A 17,897-nucleotide genomic window follows, 5' to 3' on the forward strand; every position below is an offset into this window, starting at 1 on the left:
CACACACATATATACATATATATATATACATATATATATATATATATATATATATATATATATATATACATATACATATACAGTATACACACACACACACACACACATCCATATGTATATCATGGATTTCTTTACTTGGCACCAGTGTTGGGTTAGTTACTGAAAACCAGTAACTAGTTACAGTTACTAGTTACTTTATTTCAAAAGTAACTCAGTTACTAACTCAGTTACTTACACCAAAAAGTAATGCGTTACTGTGAAAAGTAACTATTTAGTTACTTCTTCTACTTTTTTTTTTAAAGCTCCCATTAATGCCCTTTTAGCCTTCACTTCAGTACTGTTATTGCACTGGAGAATAATACAATCTGTTGATCAACTTGACATGCATTTGCATCACTGAACTCTGCTAAGCAATGTGCTCTACATACAACACACAAAGACAAAGATATGTTTCAAAGGGCCAATTTATTTCAGGCCAGAACAAATTGACAAAACTATTTTAAATAGCTGCAACATAACATATGTAAGTAACAAACAGCATAATAACAACATAACTGTAAACCTGGCTTCACCTAAGGAAGGCACACGTGACATACACAAAGCCTAACCAGGCAAATTTGAATTGTTGTTTTGGGCAGTAGACGGGATCTTTGATCCAAGACACAACTTACATTTAACTAAAATGTTATTTTCTTTGTGCTCGACAAAAGAAAAGAAGTGAGAATATCTCATACTTGCCAACCCTCCCGAATTTCAGTGCCTCTCCCTGGGACAACCATTCTCCCAAATTTCTCCCGATTTCCAGCCGGACTTAAGGCACGACCCCTCCAGGTCCGTGCGGACCTGAGTGAGGATAGCCTGTCGTCACGTTTGCTTGGCCAACCAAAAAGTAACCACAGAACACTACCCTATAGTGTTCTGTGGTTACTTTTTGCTTGGCCAACGGTTTACGTTGTATTGCGCACCCCCCCTCCCCTCCTCTCCCCTTCCCACACCCAGACACACACACACACAGAGAGCGCAGAGGAAGAATCAGAAGCACGTCACTGCTTCGCTGCAATAAAACACACTCAGATCTTCTGTTTCTAGCCGATACTTCATAAAAAATAACGTAAAATAAGGCAGTAACGCATCATGTAGTAACGGTAACTGAGTTACTGAATATAAAAAATAACGCGTTAGATTACTAGTTACCGCCGAAACTAACAGCGTTACAGTAACGCGTTAGTCCCAACACTGCTTGGCACCATCTCAGAAGGATGCCAGCTGTCCCCCTGTTGGCATGCTAATGTTTTTTGCTTGCATTTTAGCTAATTTTATTCTTTTTAACCTAATAATCATGGATTTCGTTACTTGGTGCCATCTTAGAAGTATGTTAGCGTGCTAACTTTTTTGATAGCTTTTTTGCTCATTTTGTACTTTATCATCTTATAGTCATGGATTCCTTTACTTGGCGCCATTTTAAAACTCTAACAATACCAACATTTAGCTTTTCAAAATTTATAGTACATTTCAGTACAGCTTCCATTCCTTACCTCTCAAACCAGTTTTAACCTTTGAAAAATTAAGCATTTCAACACTCAAACCATTAAATAAATTCAAATAAGATTTCTGGTCAGCGTCAGCTCTTTAAAATTCAAACCCTTTCAACATTCAAACTACTCTTACAGTTATTCTACATTCCATCAGCATTTCAGATCAGTTTCAGCAATGGGGCATTCACACGCAATTCCTACCGGAATTGCATATTCTAGTTGTGTGGAGTATTCTACACCAAAAAAATCATCTATTTATTATTATTATTAGTCGGCTGCAAAGGTTTGGCGGAGGACACTGCCCAGTTTTCATCCAATCGGAACCGTGAGCTCCCCCAAAAAATAAAAAATACAATATTGCAGATTACCCGAAATCACTGGTTTTCTTGGCTATTTTTCCCATTGAAAATTAATTGGCCATTTTTCGAACTTGTACAATTCCCACATTTCTCAACCGATTCGAACTGTTCCACCATTCACATACCCAACTCACCTTGGCCAATCAAATTACCATTTTCCAAGTTAAAAAAAATTCCAGGAACTCCCGGTTTTCTAAAAGCCCATTTTCACCTCTTGTTGGAGATTTTACAGTCTACATTTTTCAACCAATTCTAACCATTCCACAATCAAATCATTTATTTTAGTTGGGACATCAAAAGTTATATAAAATATGTTCGGTTTTCCCCAAATTCCAGGAATTCCAAACTACCCATTCTCAATTGAAACGTCAACATTTTTCAACCGATTATAAAAATTCCAACACCAAACCATTCATATCATCTTGAACAATTGTGCTAGTATCAATGTTTTAAAAAAAATTCCTGGTTTTCCTGAAATTTCCAGGTAATTCCCATTCAAATTATTAAACATATTCATAGTTCTACAATGCCCAAAATTCTCTAAATTTTGCGCCGTCTTTTACCCGATAGAGACCTTTCCACCATCCACACACGCTATGCTATCAATATATCGAACGCAAAACATATTTTACGTTTCCCTAAATTCCCGGTTTTCTGGTCATTTTCTCCCCATTGACAATGAATGGGAAATATACAATTGATTACATATCTCCTGGTCCAAGTTGAATAATATCCATCATAATTTATTTACATACAATAGCCCTTATTCACAAATGTCCCAAATGGCTTCACAAACTCACAATGACATACAAAGTATGTACAGTAAGTCATGTCCACGGCTCCTTGTATGCCTCTGGAAGATCTGATGTGATCTGGATAAGAGGGAGAGTTGCAGCCAAGGGGAGGCATGCAGACATTGTCAGGACATACATCATCTGCCTGGCACTGTCTAAAAAAGGGCATAATCACCTAGTGTGAAGTGAAGTCAATTATATTTAAATAGCGTTCTTCTCTAGAGACTCAAAGCGTTTTACATAGTGAAACCCATTATCTACATCTTTAAGCTACATTTAAACCAGTTTGGAAGGCACGAGGAGCAGGTGGGTAAAGTGTCTTGCCCAAGGACACAACGGCAGTGACGAGGATGGCGGTAGAGGGATCGAACTTGGAACCTTCAAGTTGCTGGCACGGCCGCTCTACCAACCAAGCAACGGCGTGAAAAATCTTGGTGTCACTCTTCTTTCTGGCAGTATAGCTCAGTTGGTAGAGCGGCCGTGCCAGCAACTTGAGGGTTGCAAGTTCGATCCCCGCTTCCGTCATCCTAGTCACTGCTGTTGTGTCCTTGGGCAAGACACTTTACCTACATGCTCCCAGTGCCACCCACACTGGTTTAAATGTAACTTAGATATTGGGTTTCACTATGTAAAGCGCTTTGAGTCACTAGAGAAAAGCGCTATATAAATATAATTCACTTCACTTCACTTCACTTCACAATAAACATGATCGTTATGTCTCCTAAAGTGGAATGCAGACATCTAAAGTCAAAATCTGGGACCCAGAAGCCCCCCAATAAGAGATTTAATGGACGACTAAACAGTGATGACAACCTCTGTTCCTGGGTGCAGATAGCTCATTTAGGGGCTGGAACAGCTTAATCTCATGGGCAAAGTGGCTGACCAGTTCCGCTTTACCATGGGATGGACCACAATTTAACAATGACTGAGAAACCAGTTAAGATTCTTGGAAAAACCTTTACAGCAAAGGGCAAAGTGGCACTTGGCATGGTTTTTTTTCTTTTCACGCTTGACGTTACGCACGTTTCTCTTATTCGCATACTTCTATCCAGCCTGCAGACTCACCCAAATCACATAAATTACTATTGAGGTGGACTTTGCGTCTTCTTCTTGGCTGGATGTGAATCGTAATCCGTTTACCTCTATTTACTTATCATAACACCTTGATGGTATTTGTGATGGTTTGAGTTCTGTTTAGTCCAAATGTTTGTGAAGCCATGAAGCCTTAGAGGGGCTATGATGGACAACTGTATGTGTCGTGTATGTGTGTGTGCACAAGTCAGAGAGTGACAGCTGACAGTTTGACATTAACAGTCAAAAAACTCAATCAAATTAATTTATAGATGTTACATTATGTATGTATTTTCTGTTCAAAAGTCACAATGGTCAGAATGCCCCCCAGATACCCTCCTGGGGAGGTGTTTAGGGCATGACCGACCGGTAGGAGGCCACAGGGAAGACCTCGGACACGATGGAGAGACTATGTCTCCAAACACTGCATCCAAACTTCACGCGCAATATGAGGTTTCACCTTCCAGGGACGCTGGACCTATTCCAGTCTCAGAGGCACATAAGAGCAAATGTACTTAATCGATAAGAGAATAAGGGCAGATTTTAATGGGAAAGCCTACATTTAGCCCATCTATTCAGTGGCCCATATTTAGCCCACTGAATAGACTTAGACTTCCTCTTTATTGTCATTCAAAATTGAGCTTTACAGTACAGATAACCTTAGCAAGAGTGCGCATCTTGGATGAAGGTGCACAGTGACAGGACAATTCTGCACGGCCAGAATCCACGGTTTTGTGGAGCTATTTTAACTTTTTTCCTAAATTTCTAATCCAATCATTTTACAACTTCATCTTAAACCAGGTCAACCTCTACATTTCTGCTAGCCAGCTGCGCCAAGAGAGTGGAATTGTAGAGCACATCCTGAATAGCTGACCAAAAGCTTTAGGGATGAGTGTTATTGCTGGCGACATGACCAGATTTTGAGGTTTTTGACAGAAGCAATCTGCACAATTATCCAGAACAGTAAGTTCCATGCCGCCCCTAAGAAACTAATAATTTTCATAAAAGCAGGCGAGAAGGCTCTACAACATCCAAGCTCTACAGGTGGGCTCCTTACTACAGCTCTTGATTGGAAGCTCCAAGCAGATCTCGGAAAGCAGTTCAAGTTCCCAGCTGACATCACAATCACATCACTCTGCTCATAGTATTAACATCACAAACAACCAAGCAGGTGGTTTGCTGGAGTTGACTGTCTTCTGGGAGGAGCAGATTGAAGAGGCTAATGAGCGCAAAAGATCAAAATATGCAAAGGTCATTGGTGAATGGTGCAGCAATGGCTGGAAAGTCCGGTTTCAGCCGATTAAAGTTGGGTGTCGAGGCTTTGCGGTCTAATTACAGCGTACCCTAAAGCTCTTTGGTCTTAACTTACTGCAAAACCGGAGAGCCACCATTGGCACCAAGAACATTCTGGAAGGCGCAGAAAAGGCCGGATGATTAAAGACCCCAAACACCCTATGACCTTGGATTAATCACAGATGACATGTCCAAGTATTACCACTAGGTATATTCAAGCACAATTGTACAGAGAGTAGTTTAGGATTTTTAAGTGTGGATGAATAGGGGATACATGGCTTCAGGTCAAATAGCTCAAGGGGTATAGGCCTGTGAAAAGTTTGGGAAGCACTGCTCTAGCACACATCATGCAACGTATTATTGCTTTAGTGAATTGAAAATTAAAGTAGTTGATATCTTACCAAACCAATCAGCATCTTTTTTAAGATGTTCGGATTCCTTACTTCCCAGATGATTGTGGGCCACTACCCAAACATCCAGTTTCATGTGAAAAGGGAAAGCCTCCATTGTCATCTGAGCGCTGTTTTCTTTTGTTGACATATTGTAGACCTGATAGCTAAAGAAAAACAGAATCACACACAAACATATAACGCATACAACATTCTATTTTTAATAAAACATATATTCTGGCAATATAAATTCTCCCAACTAACATTACTAAAACCAATGCAGACTGATCAGAAAGTGCATTAAGATACATTTTATGACGCTGATAAGATATTGTATCTTGACAGAGATAAAATGATGACAACAAGTGATGGACTCTCATCTAAATGTACTCACTGCTTAACTTCAACATGCAGAGTATACGTCGTCGGTGACATTTCCTTGGTGTGGTATCCTGCGGTTTCCCATAAACACTCCAAGTTTGGAAAGATAAAATCTTTCACCTGAGTTGCGATACATGTCAGATTCTTAGGTTTGTCTGGAGGATCTGAAGTTGGATAGAAAAAAAAAAATTATATATATATATATATATATATATATATATAATGCATTATAATATACCACATTGGGTGTTTTTTTAAATGACTATGCATTCGTGTAGGATAACTACTTTATTCTATTCCTGAAACACTGCACACAAAAGGGAGAACATTTGGCAAGATATGCACACCTACTATGTAGCCAATGCAATATTTTTTTCTGGAGCAATACATAATAAGCACTGCTGTTTTTAAAGCCCAAAATTTTAACCCACAAGTCGGATTGACCTTACATGTATGGTACCATGTTCTCCAATGCATTTTGAGTACAAGGCAGGCAGATGTTAAATTACACGATGGCATATACGTACATAATCACGTAATTAACCATTCTTTCATCACAGTGGAAATAATATAAAGTATAAACATACACCTTCGATGATTAAAAAACAACAACAATTAAATGCACGTTAAAATTGGGCCTGTAAATATTATTTTTCATTGAGGTCAGTCTAGGCCTGGACAATATATCAATTTTATCAATAAATTTTAGTTTCCTGTAGCAGACGAAATCTTTTTTTTTTTAAATGGATGTTTTTCTCTTCTTGCTCCGGCATACTTTTGGATTGGATTATAATGCATTTTAATCATCAATATAGTAGGGACAAGCGGTAGAAAATGGATGGATGGATAGTGACATAGTACATGTGCAATGAAGGGTACATTGTCTTTAACATCAGAACACACTAAAAAGGAGCCTAGGATACTTCATGGAAAAGCCTGCGTTGATCCATTCACTAAAACTATATAGTCGACTGCACCTAGAATTTCTGTCCATAAAAGTTATGAACAGAATCGGTTACATAGGGAAGCCCTGGTGAGTCCAACCCTCAATGGAAACAGGTCTGACTTACTGGCCCTGACACTGATGATACAGGGACAAGGAGCGGACCGCGGCAATCGGATGGTCCAATACCACATATTCCTGGAGCACTGGGGAGTGTGTGTGTGTGTGTGTGTGTGTGTGTGTGTGTGTGTGTGTGTGTGTGTGTGTGTGTGTGTGTGTGTGTGTGTGTGTGTGTGTGTCGGGGTGTTTGGTGGGGGTTAAACGGGAACTGCACCTTTCTGGGAATTTTGCCTATCGTCCACAATCATTATGAAAGACATGACGACGGATGGTTTCGTATTTTTATTGCATTCTCAATATTAAATAAATTGGAGCCTATGGGAGATGCTCTATTCTGCCTGTAAAGCCCTTAGAAAACATGCAAACACCTCCATTAAGGGTTACATGGTTTAAGTATATATGTAATGTAGCGGCTGGATCTAGTCGGTCTCACTTTGAAGCACAGCAAGGGCTCTGGCCCAAACGTATAGTGACGGTTAGCTGAGAACGACTGGCAGAGTCTCCGATCAAAGAGAGTTTCAATTCCCACCTACGGGAGAAGTTTGAACATGTTACAAGGGAGGCGCTGGATATTGAGTCCGAGAGGACCATGTTCTATGCCTCTATTGTCGAGGCAGTCGATCGGAGCTGTAGCCGCAAGGTGATCGGTGCCTGCCGTGGCGATAATCCCAGAACCTGCTGGTGGACACCAAGGGTGAGGGATGCCGTCAAGCTGAAGGAGGAGTCCTATCAGGTCCTTTTGGCTCATGGGACTTCAGAGGCAGCGGACAGGTATCGACAGGCCAGTCGACCGTGTGCGGTTTTGGCGATTTCAGAGGCAAAATTTCGGACATGGGGAGATTTCGGATAAGTCATGGATAACGACTTCCGGACGGCTTCAAAGCGATTCTGGGCCACCATCCACCTTCTCAGGAGGGGGAAGCAGTTCCTGTCAACACCATGTATAGTGGGGACAGTGTGCTGCTGACATCAACTGGGGATATTGTGCATCAGTGGAAGAAATACTTCAAAGACTTCTTTAATCCCACCTACACGTCTTTAAATGAGGAAGCAGTGCCTGGGGACGCCGCGGTGGGCACGGTGGAATCTCCTATTTCTGGGGCTGAGGTTGCAGAGGTGGTTAAAAAGCTCCTCGGTGGCAGGGCCCTGGGGGTGGATGAGATCTGCCTGGAGTTGCTTAAGGCTTTGAATGCGGTTGGGCTGTTGTGGTTGACAAGATTCTGCAGCATTGCGTGGACATTAGAGGCGGTGCCTCTGGATTGGCAGACTGGGGTGGTGAATCCTCTATTTAAAACAGGGATTTCGGAGGGTGTGTTCCAATTATTGTGGGATCACATTCCTCAACCTTCCCGTTAAGGTCTATTCAAGTGTACTGGAGAGGAGGCTAGGTCGGATAGTCGAACCTCGGATTCAGGAAGAGCAGTGTGGTTTTGATCCTGGTCGTGGAACTGTGGACCAACTCTATACTCTCGGAAGGATGCTTGAGGGTGCTTGGGAGTTTGCCCAACCAGTCTACATGTGTTTTGTGGACTTAGAGAAGGCATTCGACCATGTCCCTCGGGAAGACCTGTGGAGAGTGCTCAGAGAGTATGGGGTATTGGACGTGATTGTGGCGGTCCGCTCCCTGTATGATCAGTGTCAGAGCTTGGTCCGCATTTCTGGCAGTAAATCGGACCCATTTCCAGTGAGGGTTGGAGTCCGCCAGGGCTGCCCTATGTCACCAATTCTGTTTACAACTTTGATGGACAGAATTTCTAGGCGCAGTCAGGTCTTTGAAAGGATCTCTGGGGTGGTGTTTAGGTTGCGTCCGACCGGTAGGACAAAGTGGATTGACTACGTCTCCCTGCTGGCCTGGAAACGCCTCGGGATCCCCCGGAAAGAGCTGGGGGAAGAGAAGTCTGGGCTTCTCTGCTTAGGCTGCTTTCCCCACGACCCGACTTCGGATAAGTTAAAAAGATGGATGGATGGGTTGTTGTTTTGTTTGGTTTGTTTTGTACAGCACTTTGTGTTTGCCATTTATGAAAAGTGCTATAATAATAATGTTTGATTTGATACAGTTAAAGTTTAACCTGTCCAATTTACAGATTTGTATTTATTTTGTATTTTGTGACACAGTTGTAACATGTTCATTATTAAAGTGCAGATCGAATTGAATCCTGATTGAGAATTGATCGTTAAGAATCAAAATTTAATCAAATTGGCCATTATATCCAGCCCTAATAACATTGCAATGTGTAAAGTAATACTTAGCTCCAGCAGCAAGGGCGGAAGATAAAATCAGAAAAAAACTGGTCGAAACAACCTGCTGGGCTGAATAAAAATCCTCTGACCTGGTGGAGGTATCCACTGTTGGCTTACCTGGTATAGCAATATATTTGTGCCCCAGGGACCAATCTTGCATCAGAGAAGGTGTTATCATCTGCGAGTGATACTGTCATTGCAAAAAGGAGCTGCTTAACTCCAAAATATGTCAATAGGCTTCTTGTCCTGCACAAGAGTCTTAAGAACATTTGTAATTTGTTGAAAAAGTTTCATTATTTATGAGTAGATCAAATCAGATTAAATCTTAATTACAGACTTAATTAATAAATTGAAAAAATAGTAAGGGAATAGATTTAGGAAATTTGCCAGCCCTATTAATAGAGCTGGAAATCTGGAATGACTGTCCCAAAGTAATGTTCTCAACCATATTGAATATTTGTCTAATGCACTTAAAAGACAGCTTTGTGGCAGGAAACTATCCAACAAGAATGGTCAAATTTCCAGTCAGTTATCGCAGAAGTTTGTTAATGGCTTAAAAAATAATGTGGTTGAGGTTAAACTACAAAAGGTAAAATTTAGCCACATAATGCAGCTGAGATAGGCTCCAGCACCCCCCGCGACCCCAAAAGGGACAAGCGGTAGGAAATGGATGGATGGATTATTGGGGGTATGTAATTTTACTGTTTTCATAATATTAAGTGTATGTATAATTGTGTAAGTATTGGTATTAGAGAAAATTCTAAATACATTTTTTATGCTGGATAAAGAAAGGTTCACATAAATGAATACTTGAACCTGACATTGAAATGTCAACAAAACGGACAAGTATGATTTTATCAATGACACTCATACATTGTAGACTATGACTATGGCACCATTCTATATTTCATTAAATGTCATGTCAGGAAAAAATGTAAGATTAAACAAGGTACTTACAGACTTTTGTAAGAAGGATCCCATGAATAAATTTGCCCTTGTTTACGGAAATGTAGGGAGATTTTTCCCTGCTGTGGCAGTACAACCATTCTGGCTTTTCGCTGTTCACAAGGATAGTGACACTAAGTGCTGATTCGTTGATCTTAGTGTACTGATTCTTGGGGATAATAATCTGGGAAAGATTCCAGTAGAGATCATCTGCTGTTGTTTCAGCCGTGTCAGTGATCACACACGTAGCTGTGAAGTTGGTCCCAATCTGGATCACTGGAGACTGCGGCGTTATTACCAAATGGCTGGTAATTTCTGAAAGACAAAGCTCACCCTCGTTTATTGTGGTTAATTGTTTTAGGGCCTGAACAGGGTAAAATGATTTCCGCAAATAAGAATTCATTTTAAATTAAATATTTTCATAGTTACAGAATTAAAAAACTTTTGAATATGGTTAACATTATGAGAGCTGTGTAGACACAAAATAACACACACATAGTCACATTTACAGTGTAAAGGGGAGAAAAGGATGCTGCCTAAGACTTGGACTGGAAGATTATGGCCAAAATAATGTGCATGATTTTTTTTTGTGAGTATTGAAATCACCAATATTAATTATGTTAGGTAAAAAAGTGTTTTACTGTTTCCCAGAGGTCAGCAATCTACTTGCAGTGGTGGTGTCCCAGAGGTAAGGGGTTGGGGCGTCGTGTGAATGTGACATTTAATTTGTAATTAAATAGTTTTATACAAAAGCTAAATCAAGGCTATACATACTTTTAAAGACAAATGTATGTGTTCTTGTTCATTATTAGTTATAACATTTCAGCTTCTTTTCATTACATTTTGCCTTTAGCTTATTAATTTTTGCTGTTTTTTAGAGCCATAAAAAACCAGCCACTTTCCATAGGTGGCCTTTCAGTCATCAATTAGACAGTCCTGCTTGACCTAATCATACATTTGATTATTTGTAGTGTGAAACATGTACATTAAATCAGAATCAGACTCAGCTGAATTGGGCAGGTATGTTAACACACAAGGAATTTGAATGGGTAGACTGCAATCTTTGTTTGATGTAATAAGTAAATACTAACGATTAACTAGGCCTGGGCGATATATTGATTTTATTATTGATTTCATATATAAAAAAATGTATTGCAGCCAATTTAAAAAATGTAAAAATATATTTTTTTTTTCTTCTCTCCTTTTGCTGATTTAAACTTTTTTGTTGCAACAGGCTTCGAGCAAATGACTGCACATGGCAAAGTTATTTTGTTTTAATTCAGCAGCACAACAAACATATTCCTGCATTTGAAACCAAAGCCGCCAGCTGACAGCAGGAAATACAACTACTTTTAAAAGTAATATTCCACCGCCAACATGTGTGAATGAAAGAAAAAGCATGCGGTAATCCACTTGACTTACTGAAACTATAGTCTGCTCAATGTTTTACTTGATTATTTATTTGCATACAATGTGTAATAGTACATTTTATTTACATCAGTATTTTATTCAAGACAGAAGTTTTAAGTTTTCATGAGTAATCTCAATTTTGTAGATAATTATTTATTTGCATGCAATGTGCAATGTTACATTTTTGTTAACTCAAGTATTTCATTCAAGACAGAAGCATTGCTTCCCAGAGGAAGCTCTTAATTTAGTTAATTAAGAATTATTCCATAAAAACTACAAAACCCAAAACCAGTGAAGTTAGCACATTGTGCAATCATAAATAAAAACAAAATACAATGATTTGCAAATCCTTTTCAACCTATATTCAATTGAATAGACTGCAAAGACATGATACTTAACGTTCGAACTGGAAAACTTTTGTTTTTGCAAATATTATCTCATTTGGAATTTGATGCCTGCAACATGTTTCAAGAAAGCTGGCACAAGTGGTAAAAAAGACTGAGGAAGTGGAGGAATGCTCATCAAACACTTATTTGGAACATCCCACAGGTGAACAGGCTAATTGGGAACAGGTGGGTGCCATTATTGGGTATAAAAGCAGCTTCCATGAAATGCTCAGTCATTCACAAACAAGGATGGGGTGAGGGTCACCACATTGTGAACAAATGCGTGGGAAAGTTGTCGAACAGTTTAAGGACAACATTTCTCAACGAGCCATTGCAAGGAATTTAGGGATTTCACCATCTACGGTCCGTAATATCATCAAAAGGTTCAGCGAATTTGGAGAAATCACTGCACGTAAGCAATGATTTTACGGACCTTCGATCTCTCAGGCGGTACTGCATCAAAAAGCGACATCAGTGTGTAAAGGATATCACCACATGAGCTCAGGAACACTTTAGAAAACCACTGTCAGTAACTACAGTTCGTCGCTACATCTGTAAGTGCAAGTTAAAACTCTACTATGCAAAGCGAAATACATTTATCAACAACTCCCAGAAATGCTGCCGGCTTCGCTGGGCCCGAGCTCATATAAGATGGACTGATGTAGGGCAGCAACTAACGATTAATTTGATCATCGATTAATCTGTCGATTATTACTTCGATGAATCGATTAATAATCGGATAAAAGACACAAACTATATTTCTATTCTTTCCAGTATTTTATTGGAAAAAAACAGCATACTAGCATCATACTAATTTTGATTATTGTTTCTCAGCTGTTTGTACATGTTGCAGTTTATAAATAAAGGTTTATTTAAAAAAAATAATAATAATAATTTAAAAAAAAAAAATAATAATAATTGCCTCTGCGCATGCGCATATCATAGATCCAACGAATCGATGACTAAATTAATCGCCAACTATTTTTATAATCGATTTTAATCGATTTAATCGATTAGTTGTTGCAGCCCTAGACTGATGCAAAGTGGAAAAGTGTTCTGTGGTCTGACGAGTCCACATTTCAAATTGTTTTTGAAAACTGTGGACGTTGTGTCCTCCGGAACAAAGAGGAAAAGAACCATCCATATTGTTATAGGCACAAAGTTCAAAAGCCAGCATCTGTGATGGCATGGGGGTATATGAGTGCCCAAGGCATGGGTAACTTGCACATCTGTGAAGGCACCATTATTGCTGAAAGGTACATACAGGTTTTGGAGCAACATATGTTGCCATCCAAGCAACGTTATCATGGACGCCCCTGCTTATTTCAGCAAGACAATGCCAAGCCACGTGTTACAACAGTGTGGCTTCAAAGTAAAAGAGTGCAAGTACTAGACTATATAACTGGGATTTATATAGCGCTTTTCTAAGTACCCAAAGTCGCTTTACATGTAGAACCCATCAATCATTCACACCTGGTGGTGGTAAGCTACTTTCATAGCCACAGCTGCCCTGGGGTAGGCTGGCCTGCCTGTAGTCCAGACTTGTCTCCCATTGATAATGTGTGGCGCAATATGAAGCCTAAAATACCACAACGGAGACCCCGGACTGTTGAACAACTTAAACTGTACATCAAGCAAGAATGGGAATGAATTCCACCTGAAAAGCTTCAAAAATTGGTCTCCTCAGTTCCCAAACATTTACTGGGTGGTGTTAAAAGGAAAGGCCATGTAACACAGTGGTAAAAATGCCTATGTGCCAATTTTTTGCAATGTGCTGATGCCATTAAATTCTAAGTTAATGATTATTTGCAAAAAAAAATTAAGTCTCAGTTCGAACATTAAATATCTTATCTTTGCAGTCAATTCAATTGAATATAAGTTGAAAAGGATTTTCAAATCATTGTATTCTGTTTTTATTTACGAATTACACAAAGTGCCAACTTCACTGTTTTTGGGTTTTGTACAATGTGTATCTGGTCTATAAAAAACATTATTCAAATTAGAATTTTGCTAAGAGTAAGATGCAGGGTATGCGGCGTCATTTCAAATTACTAGTTTTTGATCAAATAAAAGCAAACCTCGTTTTTGAATTATGTCTCTCATTTGTAGTCAATGGGTTCATTAAAAAGTAGGAAAAAAAATTGGAAATCGAAATGTTTGTGGGATAAACAAATATTTAATTGTTTATGCCATATCGCCCAGGTCTACGATTAACTAAAGTATAAACAAGTAATTAAATGTGTATGTGCAAGGCTAATAAGATAATAGTGCAGTGTTGAATAGAGTAACGAGCAAAGCTAGTACATTCACAGTGACAGATTAGTTACAGATTTATTTCCCAGCGTTCATCAGATTGATAGCCTGGGGGAAGAATTTGTTCTTATTACGGGTTGTTTTGGCATACGGTGATTTGTAGCGAGTGCCGGAAGGAAGAAGTTTGAACAGTTTGTGACCAGGGTCTGAGGGGTCTGCAGTGATCGCTAAAATATAACATTATTTAGTGTACTGGTTGTACTCATGTGAAAGAGTCCTTCAATATGCAATTACATTTCCGCATTCTTTGGATTCATACACATGCGCAGATGCAGGTGGTGCATGAATTCTAATGGAGAGCACATCTCGCCTGAACACTAGTGAGAAGTGTTGGTACTCGAGGGAAAAGTGTCTCCAAACTCTATTCAGAACGATGGCTAGCTGTTACTCCTGCGACTCCATGGACAAGCAGAGCAGCATGCTATGCAGGAGTCCCACCTGTCATTGTCTAATAACACAGAGCTGAACATTGCCAAAGTCGGGCAGTGAAACAAGACGACCGGCTGCATCAGCCTTGAAAAAGTTAGTTAATGCCATTCGGAACGTTGGTCCAAGTAGTCTGTGCCCTTACACAATAGCTTCTGGTTAGGAGGGGGTGCTGCTTCACTTCACGGGGCTTCAAGCCGAGCTGTTGTTGCTTTCCTGATATACAGCGGTGCCTACTTTTAAAATGTTAATATTGCCAACGATCACCGTTGTCAATCATGGCAGCCAAAATCGTGACTGTGACTAAAATGTAATTGTGCAGCCTAACCCAATCAGTGGCCACTATACTAACCAGCGCACTCAGATTGGTTTCGTCTAATTTACTACCGGTACTGTTGTATTGATATCTTATGTTCATTTAGCCATTTGTATGCTTGAAAATTGTTAATTTAGGCCAAAAATTAAAAAAAATATGCTTTTAAACAAAATCTGTGATAGAGTAAAGCCACATGCCGTATTTTTCGGACTATAAGTCGCTCCGGAGCATAAGTCGCACCGGCCGAAAATGCATAATAAAGAAGGAAAAAAACATATACAGTATAAGTCGCACTGGAGTATGTCGCATTTTTTGGGGAAATTTATTTGATAAAACCTAACACCAAGAATAGACATTTGAAAGGCAATTTAAAATAAAGAATAGTGAACAACAGGCTGAATAAGTGCACGTTATATGAGGCATAAATAACCAACTGAGAACGTGCCTGGTATGTTAACGTAACATATTATGGTAAGAGTCATTCAAATAACTATAACATATAGAACATGCTATACATTTACCAAACAATCTGTCACTCCTAATCGCTAAATCCGATGAAATCTTATACGTCTAGTTTCTTACGTGAATGAGCTAAATAATATTATTTGATATTCTACGGTAAAGTGTTAATAATTTCACACACAAGTCGCTCCTGAGTATAAGTCGCACCCCCGCCGACCAAACTATGAAAAAAACTGCGACTTATAGTCCGAAAAATACGTTATTTCAAAGTGCGATGACAGACACAAATTTGAAAAACGTGCAATGTGAAAATATTCAGAGGGAAATGGCGGCTGCTGGTCTTTCAAGTAGGAGACGCACAGCTGGAGCTGCAATAATAGGCTAATGTGACCACTAGTGTTGTCTCGATACCAATATTTTGGTATCGTACCAAAATGATTTCAATACTTTTCGAAATAAAGGGGACCACAAAAAATTGCATTATTGGCTTTATTTTAACAAAAAATCTTATGGTACATTAAACATATGTTTCTTATTGCAAGATTGTCCTTAAATAAAATAGTGAACATACAAGACAACTTGTCTTTTATTAGTAAGTAAGCAAACAAAGGCTCCTAATTTAGCTGCTGACGTATGCAGTAACATATTGTGTCATTTATCATTCTATTATTTTGTCAAAATTATTAAGGACAAGTGGTAAATAATTAATTATTGATCTACTTGTTCCTTTACTGTTAATATCTGCTTACTTTCTCTTTTAAAATGTTCTATCTACAATTCTGTTAAAATGTAATAATTACTTATTCTTCTGTTGTTTGATACTTTACATTAGTTTTGGATGATACCACAAATGTTACCAAGTCATTACAGGATCATACATTGGTCATATTCAAAGTCCTCATATGTCCGGGGACATATTTCCTGAGTTTATAAACATAATATGCTTTTTTTGAGAAGAAGAAGATGTTGTGATGCCAAAAAATATCGACGTAATCATAGTAGTATCGACTAGATACGCTACTGTATTTGGTATCATCACAGTGGATGTCAGGTGTAGATCCACCAATGGCGTTTGTTTACATTTTGACGCCAGTGAGCTACGGTGTGTAGTGAAACATGTTTAGCTATTCCTCGTCCTGCAGTGATGATACTTGTATGAAACGTACTTTATTTGTCGCCATGGAGGCGAGGATTAGTGATTTAGAAGTAGCTAAAACACTTCCGACTGGGGCTGGACTTTAGCCGCTAGCTGGCTAGCCATGTCTTAAAGCACCTCTTCCGGTGAGCCAGTGTAATAAATTCACCTTTACCGTCAGTTTATGAGCCAAAATGCATCTGTTCTCCCTTTTCTCTCTACACACTGTCTGCTTGTAAGTACTCCGTGATTGTGTGCTGCCGAATATGCTCGTCTGCTCGTAAACCAGCAATGACACCTGCGGGGGTGGCGGACCGGTACTTTTCAGAGACGGTATAGTACCGAATATGTTTATTAGTATCGCGGTACGATACTAATACCGGTATACTGTACAACCCTAGTGGCCACCAGTGAGTGCTCTGGGATGGTGGAAGCTAGGGCTGGGCGATATATCGATATACTCGATATATCGCGGGTTTGTTGATATAGAAAATTACTATATCATGATATTCGAGTATACGTTCTCACGCAGTTGCTTTTAGCTGCGGGGCATTAAACTGCATGCGTTTCTCACTCTTTCCTGTCTATCCTTCTCACAGAGACATTAAAACAAGCGCTCCTTCTTACATACGTCACATACTGTCACGTGAGCAATGTCACACGCTACCGTGGAGCAGACAAGTAGCAACATGGTAACGTTAGCTGTAATGCTAACAGCTAACGGTGTGCTTTGGGTGGTAATACGAGAGAAAGAAGGTGCGAATCTGGTAACAAATGGAGGAATAATTCATTCCTAAGAAAAACAGCACGGGGTCCATTGTCTGACGGTGGTTTGGCTTCAAGCGGGAATATGTCTTTACATGTCAACATCTCCGTTCGGTGCCACACCAACTAAATGCCGAAGCAACTATTTCCACATCAACACCGTAGGACATATACTATTTGATATGCAGCTCATTTTTATGTGACACTTATTAAATATCTTGTGTGTCATCATGCACTAAAGTGCACTTTATTTGTTTTAAACTATTTAGTGGCGCTCTGTACAAAAAGTGCACTTTAATTTAGTGTTGTTTTGAAATGTCATCTTAGTGACATAATTCCCAAAAGTGCACTTGTTTTAAAATGTCTCTGACAATCTTGCACTTTCTGTTTTGGAAATGACATGAATGTTTGTGCCACTGCTTAATAACTGTTTAATAAATACAGTTTTGCTAAATTGACTTAGTTGTGATTTCCCTCTCTGCATGAAAGTTTAAAATGAGTATATATTAATGCAGTATGAACAAGAATGTTTAATGTAAACACATAGAATCATCATACTGCTGTGATTATATGTATCAAGTGTCCATTCAAGGCTAAGCAAAATATCGAGATA

General features: G+C 39.2%; 1 protein-coding gene across 1 annotated transcript in view; it reads right to left on the reverse strand.

Moving 5' to 3' along the window:
* il6st (interleukin 6 cytokine family signal transduce) overlaps positions 1-17,897 on the reverse strand; it is a 63,614-nt gene that overhangs the window by 43,461 nt on the left and 2,256 nt on the right. Inside the window, exons 3-5 of the mRNA XM_061980673.2 lie at positions 10,084-10,386; positions 5,836-5,986; positions 5,454-5,608 (exon numbers count right to left, since the gene is read on the reverse strand). Of these exons, the coding sequence (XP_061836657.2) occupies positions 5,454-5,608; positions 5,836-5,986; positions 10,084-10,386 (609 nt within the window). The remainder of the gene's footprint in view (positions 1-5,453; positions 5,609-5,835; positions 5,987-10,083; positions 10,387-17,897) is intronic.

This window comes from Nerophis lumbriciformis, linkage group LG20 (genome assembly GCF_033978685.3).
Source record: "Nerophis lumbriciformis linkage group LG20, RoL_Nlum_v2.1, whole genome shotgun sequence".
NCBI lineage: Eukaryota > Metazoa > Chordata > Actinopteri > Syngnathiformes > Syngnathidae > Nerophis > Nerophis lumbriciformis.